This window comes from Dromaius novaehollandiae, chromosome 7, assembly GCF_036370855.1.
Source record: "Dromaius novaehollandiae isolate bDroNov1 chromosome 7, bDroNov1.hap1, whole genome shotgun sequence".
NCBI classification, from domain to species: domain Eukaryota; kingdom Metazoa; phylum Chordata; class Aves; order Casuariiformes; family Dromaiidae; genus Dromaius; species Dromaius novaehollandiae.
Window position 1 is genome coordinate 957,927 of NC_088104.1, and position 12,268 is coordinate 970,194.

The window sequence follows — 12,268 nt, forward strand, 5'->3', positions numbered from 1 at the left end:
CTACCACAGTTATATTCATTGGCCTTTTGGCAAATGAATTTTTCCTGTTGTTTCAGTTCAAACATCTGTAAGATGGATATAGTTCTTGCTTTGCCAAATTGTAATAAGCACCAATTAATTAACATTTTGGATAGGAAAAGCTGTACATATGGTAGTAAGTACTGTTCTGTTTTTTTAATGGCTTCTTGACGCTGACGTTGACTTCTGAAAGATTTCTGTGCTTCTCAGATGATGTAGATCACGTGTTCCTTCTCTCTGGGCAGAAACGCTGTTTCACTTGGTTTGAGTCATTAAGTAATGTCTCTCTTGTTTGCATCTCACTAGGTATTGTAGAAGACTATAAACCACCATTTTATGATCTGGTTCCAAATGATCCCAGTTTTGAAGACATGAGAAAAGTGGTCTGTGTAGATCAGCAAAGGCCAAACATTCCCAACAGGTGGTTCTCAGACCCAGTAAGTGGATGTACATACATACGGTTTGCAAAAGATACAAGCTGACCTTTCTTCCCTTGAAATAAACTTGTGCGAGCTGTTCTCAGCTATCACTTGCAGTTGAAAAGATTTCCGTGATACCTTCCAGGACCGTTACCTCTATGGATTTCAGAAGCATGCTGGTGTGGAGCTTTATGCTGGAGAAGGAAGGAAGAAAACACAATGGGCAGCCTTTTGGTTATTAAATCTCAGCAATTCACATATTGGCCTTTTAGTGGCATGACTTAATAGTAATTATTTTCAAGCTGATCTCTCTTATTATTCTCTCTCCAAGGGGAGATTTCTTTGAGGGGGAGGTAACCTGTATAGGTCTTTCTGTGGGTCATAAGCATGCAGGTCTACAACAAAATTTTGATCTCTTTCCAGCCTGCATTATAAAGGACTGTTTTTCTTTTTTTAAAGGCTGGTTCTAAAGTATAAATCTACCTTTCTTCATCAGAATCAGTTCGTACTCTCCAGCTTGAACAACTATTCTGTTCCTTATTGCTGAAACTGTAGAGGTCTGTCTGAATCTGCATGACTGGCCAGGGCCAGCAGTGACTAGATGTCCCATATATAAGGGTTTGGTTTCAGAGCCATGGCCTGTACTCCCGTGCCAGCCCGCTGTGAATCCCAGCTGTATGAAGCTGCACTGGATGTGCCGAAATCACAGAAAATATCTATACCTTCTTTGGCTTTCTATATTGATCTTACAGAAGTCAGTTTCACTGAAAAGAGGTTCTGTAGAGTGTTTTCTTAATTAAAATAAGTTTTGAATGTTTTAAAATTATGCTAGTTTGACACTGCATTCAACCCATTGTCTAGTTAATCTCTTTAATCACACATTTTTTCAACACTTCAAACTTATATATTTGAAAACACAAGGACCCAAATAGACAGCAGCAAACCATCTTGTGGACTTTGAAAATATGAGTATTAGTAAAGCATAAAAAAAAACTTATTGTGTTAGTGCGTAACACAGTCTAGCTCTTTTTGACTTGTGATTTGTGTGCTTATATGTGTGTTTTGTGTTTTTATTCTTTTCCCAGACACTAACATCTCTTGCCAAGTTGATGAAAGAATGCTGGTATCAAAATCCATCAGCGAGACTAACAGCCCTGCGAATCAAAAAGACTTTGACCAAAATTGATAATTCCTTAGATAAACTGAAAGCTGACTGTTGACCTCCTTCTCACGGTGCCCTCCTGATAGGAAGGCATTTGTCTGGTTCAGAAGTAGTCTGGCCAGACAAGTTATATAATTGGTCCCCATGTGGCTTCTTATAGAGGCAGAAGTTTTTACCTAGCCATCTGTTTGGGAGACGTTGGAACCATATGAACTTTGCTCAGTGACTACAATGGGCATTTCACAAATGGTCAAGCTATAAAGACTCACGCTGGATGTACTGTTGCAAAGGTAGTGGCCTGAAGGAAGACAGAGAAATCCTAAGACAAGATCAGGGCATTAAACAATGGCTTTGAATAGCTTTTTTTGCCTCCTTTTTTCTTTTTTCTTCTTTTTCTTTTTCCTTTTCTTTTTTTCTTTTCTTTTAGTCTCCTAATCACTCCCAGGATGAACACATGGAAGTGGTAAATTTTAATCAGCAATATTGCCTGTGCTTCTCTTCTTTATTGCACTAGGAATTCTTTGCATTCCTTACTTGCACTGTCACTGTTAATTTTAAAGACATGACTTGCCAAAAATATGATTGGCTGTATACTACATTGATCTATGCCTGAATAATAGGAAATGAATTTGGTAAACTGAAAATGTAACTGTCAGATTTTAGCTGCATTTTACATGTGTACTGATGTTTACAATAATGCTGAACATTAGGAATTTCTCGTTTATACAAAACTTGCAAATTATTTATTACTAGTGCACTTGCCAGTTTTTTAAACTGTAAAATAAGTGCATAAAGTTAAAGCTTATTTTTATGTGGCCTCTTTCATGATTTCTTACACAGATGTTTTTGTAACACAATATAACCTGAAACATAAATTGTTTTCTGTATTATCATATTACAACTTGATAGTCACATTTTAAGTGCTTCACATTTGTAGGTGTGTGGTCTGTAACATATTTTCGGTTCAAATACGGAACACATATATAGCCATTACCCACATGACATTGTGTCTAGTATCTTACTGATCTAGAAGAGGAAAGCAATGGAGGACTTGAGTAGAATTTTAGGTCATGAATGCTGTGGGGAAAATGCATTTTATTTCTTCAAAGCTATATAATATGCATTTAAACTCTGCCAGAAAAATAACTATTTTGTTTTAATCTACTTTTTCTATTTAGTAGTTATTTGTATAAATTAAATAGAATGTTTTCAAGTCAAACAAAAGAGTGTTTTAGTTCTCTTACTGCCTTTCAGTAGCAAACGCAGCAATTATGCAAATTAGCAAAGCAATGCAGCGAGTGGTGGTGTCGCCGGTCCCGTGCTCCCAGGTGAATAGAGCGGGTCCAGGTCGATCGCGGTGGAACAGCGAGGTGCTGGCGCTTGGTAGCAGTTGTTTGTCTGGGCTGTGGTTGGTTTTGTTTTTGTTCCCCTCCCCTGTACTGAGCTGGATCCCAAAATAGTACAGCTGGGAACTGGTCGTCTCTTTTTGGAGGTGATTTCAACTCCGTCCACACAGACCTCTTATAGCACTTCCTGCAAAAGGAGGTATATTACCCCTAATTTCATGGGAAATAATTCAGCTTTGTACCCAGGGAAATGTTTTCTCTTTTTATACCTCTCGATGTTCTCTTCTGCCTCGTTACTCCCCGTGGAGGAGTAATGAGGAAGTAACAGTGTCCTTTCAGCCTTTGAAGTGAACTCCTTTACTTGAGAACTTTTTAAAATCCTCTAGGTAATGTAGGAAATCAGTATGCCATGTTTTATCTGCAGATTCAAAACTTTCTCAGAGGTTCCCTTCTTTGCTTTAGGTTTTCCCGTGTGCCAGAGTCTGCTCTCCTGTTTCTCTGTAGTTTTTCTTCCTCAGCCCCAGTCTTCCCTTCCCTGCCCTGCTCTGGCCAAGTGGCATGGCTTTTGTTTTCTACCTTGTTAGTGTGGAAATAAGAGCCAAGCTGGCAGACAGGTACTGCAGGGGACTGAGAAACAGCACCGTGCAATAGCTCTGCAGAGGAGACTGAATTGATACCACTTGCTAGGTCTCTTAATTATGCTTGATGAGAATCTGACTAAGCAGATCCAATGCTGCAAAAAACATAGGAAAAGAGGGGGCTGATTGTTTTGTTTGTTTATTTTTAATAGGAAGTCAAAGGCTCTGTCTGAGCACATTCCATAGTTTGAATTGGGCTGGGTATCTGATGCATGTTAAATAACTGCAGCCCAGGAATGACTGTTTCAGAAATGAGTCAAATGAATCAGTCTGTGTTGGACCGAAGATGCTATATACATGGAAGTAATCAGTGACAGCTGCAACTACAATATGAGTAGCTCTGTTTGTGGTAGTTTTCTGAGCGTATTGGCTGAAGTTGTTTCGTTCTAGCTGCCTGGTGCACATATGCGTACACTTCTCAGGTAATTCTTAATTTGTATACTGAAGAGCCATGAAGAGCATGGGTCATCTCCAGGAAGGGAGAAGGGGAAAGTAACTGGAGTGTTTTCTGAACTTGCAATAAAGAGTCACTGTACTTATTTAGTTGGCTCTACGAGTGCTCGTATCCTGGTGCATAAATGTTGCTAGTTTTCTGGAAGGGCTTCTGGTGTGCTGTATGAAGGTGTGCCTTCCCTGCGGACAAAGGCCAGCGAGTTGCAAGTCAGTTTGGTTCATGCTTGGACTACTTTCCAGGGCCCTTTTTTAAAGTGTTTGCTTATTTGGGTGTGCCTTTACTTCCAGGTAAATCCATTTGTTTCTTCATGGCTGCTCTGTGCAAAAGCAGCCAGTTCATAAGAGATTCTCAAAAAATTTAATCTGGATCTCTGTTATGAGCCATTTCTTCTGTGCCACTTTTCTGCTGGTTTGGCTAAGAGCAGCTGGTGCTAACAGCATTGAGCCTGTAGGGCAGGAGGAGAGGACATTGGCTGTGGTAATACAAGAGGCACATGCTTAATCCCTCCTTGCTGCGTCTGTCATCTGGATCTGATTTCCAAAAGTCAAAACTCTGCTTGTGTCTTCTGGCGTTACTGAGCTCCAAAGCCAGGATCAAATGGCTGGCTTCTCTGGGGCTCCTGGGCAGCACTGTTTCCTTCCACGGGCACTCTCCTCCTTCGGGCCAGCCTACGCTGAAGTTTGGGTCACCAGGCAGCATGAATTGGTCCCCACTGCCATCCTGCACGTGGTCCCACAGCCGGTCTTCCCTCTTGTTCCTTTGTGCCATCCCCTGCTACTGAAGGCTGGAGTCTCTTGTCTCTTTGAGCTGTTCGCTTGCGCTGATGGTGTGTATAGCCGTTATCCATTCACCGTGCCAGACAGTCTCCTGTGGGTCCTGATGTCCTGGGTGGATTTGGCACTGATAAAACACCGTCACTGACCCATCCACCACGCCGAGTCTGCAGCGACGTTTTCCCGCTGTAGCTGAGCGCACGCTCACCAGGTCGATGCCTTTATGCTGAACAGGCGTTGGCACCTAAACGAGCAGAGAAGGTGGGGCAGCCCAAGTGCGGAGGTCCCCGTCATGAGGATGTCTGGGGACTTCTTGACCGTGGAGGAGGTGGGAGGGGAGGTAGTTCTGTGGACAGACAGGGATAAACCAGAGGTGAGAAAGTTGTGTGTGATGTGAGTTTAAAATAGGTTTGTTTGGGTTTTTTTTGCTTTGACTTTTCACATCTCTGTAGCGTTTTCTAGTACAAGCGTTAGAGTAGAGAGCCAATCTCTCATGCTGGTGATTAATAACAGTTCTGGCAATACTGGCCGAATTTGTGATGCGTTTCTCAGAAACGCTAACGTAGTGAGTCACAGCACCTTACTAGGTATTAGGGATATGGTCACATCAGAAAGTTAATCTTGCTCTTTGCACTGCAGCATCTTCTGAAAAGTACTGCTTACATAATGACACTTTTGAAAACAGCTCTGTATATTCTATGGTGGTTTGTTTTGCTCTAAAATTTGTATTTTTTAACCATAGCATTATGAATCAATCCTCCTACCCACATTAGGACTTGTCAAAATTCGAAAAGGTGTTAGACCTCTTAGTAACAAGCACAGAGTTTGCCAAGGAGTCCTTCGAAGACAGGGCTCTGGAAACCACTGTTCTTTTCCTAGTTTGGGCAGAGAATTGCTGAGTGACTTTAGCATTAATTAAAATTGGGGACTTTGCTTTTCCTTGTCTATAAAGCAAGGATAACAAACAAACAAAAAAGCAAAACACCCCAGTAACATCCTGTTTATCCAGTGTTGGGTAAAGACGACTATCCAAGCAAGCTACTGGCAGGGCAGAAAAAGTTACTCAGCGCTAGTACTCCTAGCGGCACTTGCTGATGTCCTAGACAAGATGATCTGTTTAATTAGTGCTGCTACTAGCAGCCTCCTTTTGCATCCAAATGGCCAGGGATTCTTTTAAATGAAAATACATGTCAATGCCCTACTATTAAAATATTTTTGATCCACACTTTTGACTGGACAATTCAAATTTTTCACTACTTTTTTTAATTAGATGGCTGTTTGCTTGTTAAATCAAGCCAATTCATCTCAGTGGAAAAAAATCACAAGCTATTTTTATTGTTAGCAATAACTCATTCAGCACTGTCCTTTTCCGATGTATATTTGCTGCTGAATGTAGTCAGCATACGTGCATTCAGAAATAGCAAAGTATTATGATTTTTTTTAACTAGAGGGCAATGCACCCAGGATCAGAGAAGCGCAAATTCGGTGATAGCCAGCGAAGGATTATCTGTGGTCTGTGCTATTTAACCTCGTTTTCAAGGGTCTGTCTGAATAATCATAGGAGAAATTTTGTTTCTTTTCCCCTCAAAGTTTCCAGGCTTCAGGAGTAGGGGGAAGCCATTTCAGAATTTCCAAGTCATGTACATGAAGATAAAAGAAACAAACCCTACTATTCTTTTCTGCATGTTTATTAAATTGATGTTCCTCTAGTGCTTCCATAAAATCTAATCTTCTAAAGAGATTTGGAATGCTTATATATATTTGTTGCAGTAAAGGTGTAACTGTATTTATTACTATGGAGATGGCCCAAGCTGTTCCATAGTTGAAATTGAATTAATCATGTTGCTGACGAATTCGTGCTGAACACTTTGCTAATACAGGTTTAGTGTTTTTCATTCTAACAGAACTGGCCGTTCATATCAAAGCTCTAGTAAGAGGGTGCCCTGCGTGTAAAAATAAATAAATAAAATGAAGCATCAGCACATGAGTAGCGCACTGCTTCAGCTATTCTGTTGATAGGTATAACCATCTGCCAGTTAATAGGAAGAAGACTCAGCAAAAAAAAAAAAAAAAAAAGGTGCTTTAGGGTTTTGTGAGGGGAGTGTTTTGGGTTTTTTTCATATACAGTAGGCTTGTTTATTTTTAGTTGAGAGTATGTTGCACTTGAACAAATATATGCTGGGACAGCTGCCTAAAGCTGCCTATGTTTGGAGAATCATTTTAGTGTTGCAAGGGATGTTGCAGTCTGTAGTGTTAATCTTCCCCCGCTCATTTATAACTTCCCTTGTGATCCTTCTATGTTGAAAGTTTCTGTGGAAAAATCTCTACTCAGACTTCCAAAACTGTTTAGTTACCTGGATTGAACTGTTTTGATAGAGGGACAAGAGGTGCTCTCTTTCCTGCAGGAAAAAAAATGCTTGCTAAGCCAGAGGATCAGCCTTGGCATATTGGTCCTCACTGGAGAAGGGAAACAAAGATGTTGCAGCTGCTGTTCTGTCTGTTTGAAGATTTAAATTCTCTCTATACATGGAATTTTTTTACATTTTAGAATTCTGATTTGTTTGGGGGAAAAGGTAAGCACTGTATCAAATGTGGGGTTACTATTGTACTAAAAGGTGCTCTTACCTGGGAATAGCATATTTGCTTTATCCCCAGCTGGAAGAAGAAAAAAGCATTTCCCGTGCCTGAACCAAGAAGCTGTGCCAAGAAACAAGCCACAGAGTGCCAGGAAAAGCTAAGCTTTAAAAGTACATTGTTTACATCGCTCTCAGCCCATCACACTGGAACAGAGACTGTAGGAGAGACCTCTGGTACTTATGAAACAAGCTGGGACTAAGGAGAGACCGGGGCTCAAGAGTCATCACTGCTGCAGATCTGGAAAGTGCAATTTCTTAGTGGTTATGGACTCTTTTGCTGCCTCTGGAACCTATGTGATAGAGAGTCTTGTAAAATTTTCTTCAGAAAAGGCAAAACGGCCCTTCCAAGGAGGTGGGACACCTGCCCGTTGGTTTAACCTGTGTTGTACAAGCCAGACTCCTTAGTGGTCCAGGAACATGATCCTCTTGGGGACAGTGAGAAGCAACATGACACCAAAGCACCTATCAGCTACTTGGATATCAGGCTTGGGAGATATCCAAGAGATACCCGGGGAGACAAAAAGTCCCCCTTTCTGCACCACACTCGCTGCTCAGTGTATGTCACTGTATGCAGAGTGGAGTTTCTCCAAGCAACGTATCTAAACATCAGGAGTGGCAGCCTGGCTGGGTAGCGTGACAGCACAGGTACGCACGTCAGCTTTCCTCGAGTCTGGGGTGGCTCTTCAGGACTGTCTGTTTACAGATCTAATAAACATCTTTGCTTATTCTTGACCAAAAAGTTAATTTCTTGTTATATTCTTCATTGGTAGAAAATGCTATGGAGCCTCCAAAGGCTATACTTTCTCTTATTTCTTTTTTTTTCCCCCTAGAGCAAGGCAGGGATTACACCTGAACATTGAGGTAGGTGGGAGGCTGCTGCCTGCCCTGGGAGAGGCAGCCAGAGGGGAGCCAGGGAGCTCATCTCCAGGGAACAGAGTGAGTGGCATCGTCACAACAGCCCCCTAAGTCATGAGGAGGCACTTGTGCATGGATAGGAAAGCTGAGAGGATCCTGCAGTGGCAACCAGAAGCAAAAAGCCACTTCATGTTCCTTCCCGCCACGTTGGTGTGTGCCAGGTGATTGTGTATTGTTGTGGTTTCAACACATACTTCAAAGTAAGCGAGGGTTTCATACCAGCATTTTTTTTAACTTTGTGAAGCGCACAAATGATGAAGCAACTGTTTCACAGATGGGAGGTAGGTTTTAAAAATTGCCCAACCTTAACAATTGCTAATTGCTCTTTCCAGCTGTGGTCCCCAACAAAACTGCGACCACTTTTTTCAGTGCAACAACTGAATTATTTCACTGTCACAGAAGTCCCAAATCCTGAAATCAAAAACATTAAGATAGTGGTATCAATCTTAGCAACTGCCTCTATTATTTGTTATGTGTTCCTTACGTAAAAATGAAAAGCTGATGCTGCATTTGGTTTCAACACCTGATACATTTCTTTTTCCTATGGGCATCTTGGATAGCTTTGAAAGTTGTTTTTTGAGTGGCTTTCACAGTTTAATCAGGTCAGTGTGCTGGCTCCTTCTATAATTGTGGCAAAGCACTACTTAAGAAAGAGAGGAGGCGGCAAAGAGTGCTTTGGTCATAGTGCTCTATTACTTTCAGGTCAATTTCTAAATTAATATTACACTGTAAATCAGCAGAAGGAAGGAACCATAAAGATATCGACAAGTGCCTTAATGGAGCAATGCTACAGTTTTCACCTCTTGTCAATGTATAAGTGAAAAATCAAGTGGACTAAGCCCTGGAGTTACTTGAGGAGTTTATCTCGTTTACACATTTTTCTAATCACTTGTTAACCGCAGCAAGGGCTTTTAAGTGTGCTGTGATAACTTCCCAGAGCCTGGAACATCTGACATATATGCTGTTTGTTAGACTTAGTGTGTCAATGTGCCTTTTTTCCCAGGTGTTTGAGTGTGAGCAACGGATGGAGCTTTGCTTTCCAGCAGTGTATTGATATCTTGCTTCCTTAGGCTGAGCTGTGCAAACATGGATCCTGCTTCCTTGGTATTTTAATTGCCGCGATCTGTCCTACCTCTGTTTCGGAGACTCGAGCAGGCTGTTAGTGTCAGGAACCCTGTCTCCCCCGTTTCTGTCTCCAACTGGAGATCTGCCAGAGGCCTGCTGCCCCTCATTCCTCAGCTCCCCCTCCACAGCTCCGTTCCTCCTTCACTTGCTCCAGGAATTGTCACTGTCCTGTTTGTTCTTCCTTCTGGCTCATCGTCTCTCATCTTGCTCCCTCAGGAGAACATTCCAAAAGGAGCTCCAAGGGACTTTCCATAGCAAAGGCACTGATAAGCATACCCCAATGCCACTAGAAATCAATCAGCCATTCTTTTGATTACCATGGTGCAATTCATCACAACCTGGTCCAAAGCCTAAGGTTATTTGAAGACTGCAATGATGCATTTCTTTCCATACCAGTAGTAAACACTGCCCAATTAAGACACAATTTTAGGAGAACCTCTAGGCTACAGAGCAACCGTTCTCAGAGCAGTGGTCCATTTAGCTTTACTTTTCACTGGAGAGTAACGGATGGAAGGTAAAGTCACCTAGTGCTTTAGGCCAGGCGTGAATCAGAGTGCCAACTAAAAAGCTGGCCTGGGCTTAGTTTACACTTCACATGTCATGCTGCAGAAGGCCACAAACAGGAGCCGGCACTGAGGACCTGACTTGGCAGCTTCATCCTGTCTGGGCTCTGTCACTGTCTCCCCTTGCAGTGGTTGCTGTCCCAGCGCAGGCAGCATTGCGGAGAGGAGCAGGGAATCAACGGTGGGCTGGGAAAGTGGCAGCATGAGCTCTGGGATGACGACAGAGGACAACAGTGGCAACCTCTCAAGACACGGAGGTAGGGAGCTGAGGAGGCAGCGCTATTAGAGAACTGACTTTCTAATTACATTCATGCCCTTTCTTTGGGCACATTCTACATCTGAATGATACTAAAATATTCTGCAAAGTTCCATTATTATCCTCCTCATCAAAAAGACACCCACTCAAGGTATAGTATACATTTTTTTCAGTGGATTTATGGGGCTATTTATTTATAGGATTTCAGAACTGCAAAAAGCGCTTTTCTTTGGGACTAATGACTTTATGCTTGGATATATTGTGTTGAAGTGATTTGGCATGGAGGCTGTAGAAGGACGTGTAACAGCAACCAGGTCACTGTCTACTGAGTTGGAATAGTTGTCTTTACAGCCAGAGGTCAGAGCGCTCTTACATGCAGTATGAGTTTATTGCAGACAAGGTATCATCTGCTTTACACCTTTAAACCATGGATTAATTTGTTGTGGCTATGTGTTTTCTAGCCTAGAGGAGTGCATAATTGCTATGATTTACTTAAGAATGTGCCTTACTGGGTCAGACCTATGGTCCGTCTAAACTGGTATGCTGTCTGAACGCAGCAAAGGAGGGGTCATTTTGGGTGAGCGTGCATGCTTAAGTACTTGTGCGTTCTGTTCCCCTCACTCCTCTCTGGCATTGCGACCCTTGCGTCAGGGGTATATAACACAGGTATGTCCTTGCCTTGTCATTTTAGTATCTGTTTATGGACCTGTTGTCCATGCCACTGTCTAATTACTTTTTGAGTATGCCAACACTGTCTGCTCCTATGGCAGCAAGCTCCAGAAGCTCACGACCTGTGTAAAATGGTACTTTCTTTTATTTCTTTTAAACCAGTCTCCTAGTTTCAATTATGCTCCGTACTTCTAATATTGCAAGATACCTAGTCTTTTCTCATAAGACAGCTGCTCCATCCCCTGGATCATTTTGGTTGTCCTTCTCTTGTGCTCATCTCTAACTCCACTAAGCTCTTGCAATGTGGGGACCAGAACTACATTCATATTTAAGATGTGGTCAACAGGGGTTTATATACTGGTAAAATAATGCTCTATTTTGCTCTCAATACCCTTCCTAACGATGACCAATATTTTGCGGGCTTTTTTGGCTGCCACAGCATGACAAACCAGTGATTTCCCAGAACAGACGATACCAAGATCTCCTTTCCTGAGTCGTGACTGCTAGCTGTGAGTTCATGGGGTTTTCGTAGATCTGATTACCTTTCATTTGGCTCTCTTCTCCAGGTCATTGGTAAAGCTGAACAAACCAGGCTCAGCTCTGATTCGCAGGGGACCCTACCACTAGTTCTTTTCAGTTCTGAAAATGATCACTAAGCCCTTGCTCCTTTTACTCATCCAGCTTTCAATCCAAAGAACCCAAAGATGACTTAGCTCTTTGATAACCTCTGATGTGGAACGTTGTTGAAAGGCTTTTTGAAAAATCCAGGCGTGCTATGTCCTTTGGATCCCTTTTTATTCACATACTTAACTTACACCTCATAGAAACTCCAGTGAAGCAGGGTTTCCCTTTTCAGTCGTGCTCACTCTTTCTGAACAGTTCATCTGTGTACTCAGTCCTCTTATTTTTTTTATTGATGGATAGACACAGATCTGTAGATATATATGACTCACTGATCTGTAATTCCCCACATCTTCTTCTAGTGTCCTTTTTGTAGGTAAGAGTTACCTTAGCAATTTTCCAGTCCTCTGGCACAGTGGCCATTTGTAATGGTAAGTCATGCACCTTGACCTTCAATTCTGCAATTGCACGTGAATACTTTCAGAGCTCGCAGGGTATCTGCTCTGGGTGACTGACTTGACCAACTTGTCTGGTCTAATACTTCTTTATACGCACCTCAGATTCATCAAGCTTTTCTAGAAAGTGCTTTTCTCCTCCAACAAAAAGGATGCTTTCAGATCAACTTTCATTGGCTGTTTTTCACATGTGACCTGATCTCATCCAAGGCCTGGGC

The 12,268-nt window shown here is 42.1% G+C and overlaps 1 protein-coding gene across 3 annotated transcripts in view; it reads left to right on the forward strand.

Moving 5' to 3' along the window:
• Nucleotides 1-2,823, forward strand: part of ACVR1 (activin A receptor type 1) — a 65,505-nt gene extending 62,682 nt beyond the window's left edge. For all 3 annotated transcript variants that reach the window (XM_064514524.1, XM_026108771.2, XM_026108772.2), the window contains exons 9-10: nucleotides 325-455; nucleotides 1,523-2,823. In XM_064514524.1, coding sequence (XP_064370594.1) covers nucleotides 325-455; nucleotides 1,523-1,657 — 266 coding nt within the window. In that variant the 3' untranslated portion in view covers nucleotides 1,658-2,823. The remainder of the gene's footprint in view (nucleotides 1-324; nucleotides 456-1,522) is intronic.
• The last annotated feature ends 9,445 nt before the right edge of the window (nucleotides 2,824-12,268 follow it).